Source organism: Alosa alosa, chromosome 12, assembly GCF_017589495.1.
Source record: "Alosa alosa isolate M-15738 ecotype Scorff River chromosome 12, AALO_Geno_1.1, whole genome shotgun sequence".
Classification (NCBI taxonomy): Eukaryota; Metazoa; Chordata; class Actinopteri; order Clupeiformes; family Clupeidae; genus Alosa; species Alosa alosa.
In genome coordinates this window covers 32,731,105-32,736,938 of record NC_063200.1, presented here as the reverse complement: position 1 = coordinate 32,736,938, position 5,834 = coordinate 32,731,105, and the positions used below count along the sequence as shown (strand labels likewise).

Here is a 5,834-nt window from a genome sequence, read left to right as displayed (position 1 = left end):
GAAAGGCTCATTTTTAATTCCTGTTTACAGAGTATTGAATACATAAAATACAAAACCTTTACAAAACATTATTCACAAATATACAAAACAGAAGATTATATTACATTATTTGTCTATAACAAAACTTTTGTTCAGTTGTTTTATTCTTCTTTGTAACATTATCTATTTATCCTTTGTTTCATTTTTCTTTACTTTTCTTTCTTTTTTTACAAAAATATGCATGTCATATTGTCAAAGTATTGCACTTTTCAGCCACAGTGCAGCTCAGATTGCTATTACCATTCAGACACCTTATATTCACCTGATTGAAGACAAGATGTGGAAGATAGATCAACTCCAGGAAATGCACAGATAATAACATGGCACTTTTGACATTTTGTATGAAATCTATTTTCCTCTTTGGTACCTTTAAAACACTGATGAGTTACTGAGCACCATCCTCTGACAGATAAACATGTATGTACCTGAAATTAATGGTTTGCAAAAGTAATATAAAAATAGATTTATTAGACAGTAGGTTGAACAGTGTGTATTCGTAAATACAATGGAATGTCTATGAAGGCCTCTGTTTACATATACAATTCTGTCTGTTTTTAACATCCCTGATATTCATATATTTCCAGTCATACTTTGGCACCTGGTCCTCCAAGTTTTGTCAATATTGTGAAAGAGCTGAATTCCAGTTCCATCCCAAGGAACAAAGGAAAACATAAAAGGTCTCCAAGTATAACCAGCCAATGGAAGACAACAAAAACACCATAAAAATATATCTGCAAGCCCTAAATGGCTGCTATTAGCCGTGGACAACACAGCTTGTCATACAATTTTAGTGAGCATCTGAAAGGCAATGCATGTCTTAGGAGCCGTATGAGCTCATTGTGATTTCAGTTTTGTGTGTTTCCACTGAGCTCATAAGTGTCGTTTCATGTGCAGTGCAAGATGGTCCGAGCGCGAGAAAGCCCGGTCACATTTCTGACACTGGAAGGGCCGGTGACCTGTATGCTTCCTATAGTGCCTTGTAAGTTCATCAGAGCGGGCAAACTTCCAGCCACATCCCTCCCAGTCGCAGTGATAAGGCTTCTCTCCTAAAAAAAAGAACAATAAACAAATCAATTAAGATGAAAGCTACAACAAATTTCCATCACCACTCCAAACAAACACAAAGACAAGATAAGGACACAAAGACAGATAAAAAGGCCATGTACACACGGCCATGTACATTCATGTCTCTGAGTAGATCAATCAGGTCTCCAGTTTTATTTGCACAGGTTCAATATCAACCTGCTGTTTAAATAGTGGTTTGTGACACCTGCCAACTGGACTGCTCACTTGCATTTTCAATTAAAAAAAGGACGAGAAAAGGACTAGTTTATTGCCAACATTGCAACAGCCATACCACTATGATGAGGGGAAGGTAATTGCTATTATAGCCTGTCTACATGTACTGTACATTACATAATCAAACATCTAACTCCAATTTGTTCAGTACATTTAGCAAAGACTAGATGTAAAGCTATGAAAGATCTTTATTGGTGTATTGATTGTATTGTATATGATGTTGCAGCAAAAGTATGCATTTATGAGCTACCATCACTCTATACATGAATCAATATTCGCAGGAGCATCTTACAACTCAAGTTTGTCATGCCACTGAAATACTGTAAACATATTTCATTCTCCAAACTGAATAGCCGGTGACACATACCAGTATGCGTTCTGTGATGTGCTTTCAGATGTGAGCTTTTTGTGTAGGTTTTGCCACAGCCTGCATAGTCACAGGTGTGTGTGGCAATCCGTTTCCTGGGCCAGGAGCGCCGGCCCCGTTTGGGCTTAGGTTCTTCAGGCAAGCACTCAGCTGGAGACATGAGCTCTGTTAGGAGAGAGAGTAAGGTAAGTTAAGCATGCCCCCTGAAGCATGTTTAGCATAGAAAATGGTTTAGCAAGCATAGAAAGGGACAACTGAACTGAACTGACCTTGGTACTGTAGGGATGGAGGCTGAGGGAAAGGGGAGAAGCTCGGTGAGGTGTGGTATCCTGGGGACAGAGGCAGCTGTGGTCGACCTAAGACCTGAGTGGAGGGGTGGTGGTCATCTGGGGATAGGGAAGCAGAAGAGCCTCTGGTGGCCAAAGGGTGTCCTCCAGGGAATGCATGGGAGTCAAGTCCAGGGGCCCTTTGGCTGGCCCCATGTCTGGAGCTGACACCCAGGTGGATGTCAATGGGCCGTGTGATAGTGCACGTGCTAGGGCTCTCCTGCTTAATTCGATGGCAAACGAAGGCCAGTGAGGGATCCGAGACTGCACCGGCTTTGCTGACACTGACACTCTGATTATAATCTCCCATATCCATGGTGGTTTTCACCACAAACTTTCCATGAAGACTGGGGGTAGGCTGCAAATAAGCGGGGTCTAGTTCTGGCCTCATGAGCTCGGCCACAAAGCCCCCAGAGGGAGAGACATCAGTGATATCTGGAATGTACAGCATATCACTAGTAGTGCCCTGGGGAGAAGGAAGCTGGTAGGAACTATATCCAGGGGAAGACGACATAGTTCTAGAACCACTTGTCAAGGCCTCCTGCTGCTGTTGTTGCTGCTGCTGCTGTTGCTGGAGCATAGTGTTTGACAGGATGAAGTCATAATCCAGCAAGTCTAGGTCTTCTGGCTCTTTCTTGGCCATTCCGGAAGGGATTTCCTGGTCAGGGTTGCTCCCACCTGTTGGCAGGCTGGGTCTCTTTAGGTGGGACAGCTCCTCTTTCCAGCGCTGATCAGAGAGGGGAGAAATATAGCCCGGTTCAGGAAACACAGTCACTGCAGAAAATAGCTATGAGACTTAATGTACCAGCATCTCAGTATCAGTGTAGATGGGATTACTTTCAGGGCACAATGTTAAAACGCTAATCTGGGATGTCTATAGTTAGGCTGGAACAAAAAATCATTGGGCTATCTGGCTTGACTTCAGTCATCATTTGAAGAGTAATGTGATATAGCCTAACCTAGGCCTTGGCTTCAACAAAACTATTTAGGCTACAGGCCATGTTGTTTAGAGATATTCAGCTACAAGTGGATTGAGTAGGCTATAACTTCATCAGTCCAATACTGAACAGAATCTATAAGCCCTTGTCGGAACATAAGATCCACCAATTGTGTCACGACAAACCGAACGAAGTGGAGCGGTGTATGGTGCACGCCCCTACAGCTGTAGTTGAGTGCGGCAATGTTTCTACAAGAATAACTACGGGCTATGACATAACCGCTCCAGCAATGGAGTTTCCACAGATCGGGCATGAATCGTAACATTATTAGGGAAAATCTGATATCCTAAATGTTCAGTTTATGTCCCCTAAGACAGCTTGATCATACTCACTATATTGGCCGGTCCCGCTGGTTTGTTCTTGACAGCTGCACCGCTGGCAAATGTGGATATGGATGGCAAAAGCGTCCCGCTCAGTGCCATTTCGAAATCACTGGGTGGTTGCCTGCAAGAGCACAAGAGCTGGTAAATCCTTGTCACGATTTGAGGTAGGCTATAGCCTGTTCTTCAGTGATGAAATAATTTCAGAAGCCAAGGACATCGAAGATTATAAACACAGCGGGAAATGAATAGCTTCACAAAGACACACCTCATGAATGAAAACTTAGACTATCTTTCCAGTGCGATTTTCTAAAATAATGAAGATGGTAAGGCGTCTGAATAGCTCCAGTCTTGACTCTTCGTGACCTGACGTTTCACTAAACTTAAGTCCGAGCCATGCTTGTTTGTAGCGTAAAGTGTCGAGCATCCAACTATCGAGTAAGCTATAGGATGCGAGTCGCTCAGGAGAGAGGCGACACCCGGGGATTCCCTCCTCTCCCTCTCAGTGTTGGGGCCATGCACCGGCGTGTGCGGCAGAATGAAGAAGTGTCATACCGCTCTGTCTGGCTGCTCTCCCTACTTTAAATCATTGGAAGACACGCCTCTTGTTGCGCAGCAACAACAGAGAGTGTCGGTGAGAGAGTAGGCTATGAAAAAAAGAGAGGGCAGCGAGCGCACTGGTGACGTCACGACTAACCCAAGCTGTTTGTTTGTATCTGCAGAACGATGGCAACAGAGCGCCATGCGCGCCTCTTTTTTTTTTACTTCTTAAAGTTATAGAACCTGGTCACTTATTAGCTTTACAGCGATGACAATGCTGTAGGCTAGTTCTTGGAATGGATTCATAACTTCATGCTTCCCTTATTGAATTATTCTTTTTCAAGTAAATGTTACCCTCTGAAACATTTTGTAAATTAGACATGGGCTGTTTGTTGGCCTAGATTGTAGGCTAGGCTATAGCCAGACTACATTTAGGCTAGTCCTAAATAATGGTAGGCCATGTTAGCTGAGGTCGCCTAGGGGTGGTCCACTTTTTAGGAAATAGGCCTATAATATGAATAATTGCAGAGCTTCTGGCTGTTATTTGTATCATGAAATATGAAAACACAATTGATGTAGGCATACTAATGTTTAATCGTTCAGATTAGTTGATAGTTCAGATACTCAGGCTAAATCCATTTTGTGTTCAGACTAGTATCTGGCAATTACACAACTTTTTTGTTTTGTTCACATGATGAAGTTGTTTCCTTGTCTTGTTCAGGTGAGGTGTGTCACTGAGTGAATCAGTGATTCCTAAAACGAAGATAACTAATGCAGGAGGTGGCATAGGCTATTGCTTTTGGGCAGTAGGTTAATATCCCACTCTCAGTTCATCCCACACAAAATGTCTTTTGGTTTCTTAATCTAACTGGGTGAACACTCTGATTTGAATGCTAATTCATTTGAAGAAAGCAACATTTCTTGGATTTCTTGGATGTCTGGAGCTGATTCATTTGTATAAAAGAAGTAAATGCTAGAACAATACAGAGAACATGCAGCATTAAACATTTTGGTTTTGACAAAAAAAAGGAGGGTGTGCCTGCTGCATTTGTCACTATCCCTCAGGCTTACTCATTCCCTGTGGCCATCCACATGCATCTAACCCCTAATGGCAGGAGACTGTGATATCGCTATTTTCAACACAGAGTCTCTTGCACCAGGAGTTTTGAGGATGTTTTTGTGAAGATAAAAGAGTATGAAATCAACATGTCCTAACTTGATGAGTTTTTCTTCTGGACCATTTCAATACATGTGCACATAGTGGGAAAGGCTATGTTTGGTATTCATGTCATAACATGCTGATATTGCACTAGACTAAATTGTCAAACATTTACCTGGTTTGGTGTTGTCATGCATATTTCTAATAACTGGTGAAAGCCTCAAAACGTTGCATTTTTCATGCCTGTATCATGGTAATTTTGGTGGGCTGTATGTTTGTACAGAGATTGTGCTCAGCATAAACTCATCCCAATGTCAGTGGAGGCAGCTTAGAAGCCCTGTATTGTGAGCAAATACACTTTTGTCCATGATCCTGTTGCATCAGGATCTAGTCCGTTAGGTATGTCAACAAAAGAGTCTTGGTTTACCTCCTGTGTGCATTTCTCTTGTTCCTGTCTCAGATAAACGATGGTGTTATTTACACACTCATTCTCACGCATGCACACACACACATGCACACACACACACACACACACACACACACACACACACACACACACACACACACACACACACACACACACACACACACACTCATCACATGTCTAAATGTCCTTATTCTTTTATTCTACCATTCTCATTTCAATTGATCTACTGTGTTTCATTAAGGCGTAGTCCAACCATGTATCCTCACTCAAAAAAACTGTAGGTGGCATCTCAATTGTAGGACACTCACAAGACAGAAGAATGACATCCCATTAGAAAAATGAGAACATGAACCGATTGT

The 5,834-nt window shown here is 42.3% G+C and overlaps 1 protein-coding gene across 1 annotated transcript; it reads right to left on the bottom strand.

Moving 5' to 3' along the window:
* Positions 1-3,934, bottom strand: klf4 (Kruppel-like factor 4). Its single transcript, XM_048259966.1, has 5 exons — positions 3,618-3,934; positions 3,362-3,473; positions 1,975-2,758; positions 1,706-1,870; positions 1-1,085 (listed from the first exon to the last, which is right to left on the bottom strand). Exons 1-5 carry the CDS (start codon positions 3,620-3,622, stop codon positions 910-912), a joined length of 1,242 nt encoding a protein of 413 aa, XP_048115923.1. The 5' UTR covers positions 3,623-3,934; the 3' UTR covers positions 1-909.
* Between the last annotated feature and the right edge of the window lie 1,900 nt (positions 3,935-5,834).

Coding starts and splice junctions, on each gene's coding strand:
- klf4 (XM_048259966.1), bottom strand. Junction 1,871..1,974: donor TCCATCCCTACAGTACCAAG/GTCAGTTCAGTT, acceptor CTCTCCTAACAG/AGCTCATGTCTCCAGCTGAG. Junction 1,086..1,705: donor ACATCACAGAACGCATACTG/GTATGTGTCACC, acceptor TCTTTTTTTTAG/GAGAGAAGCCTTATCACTGC.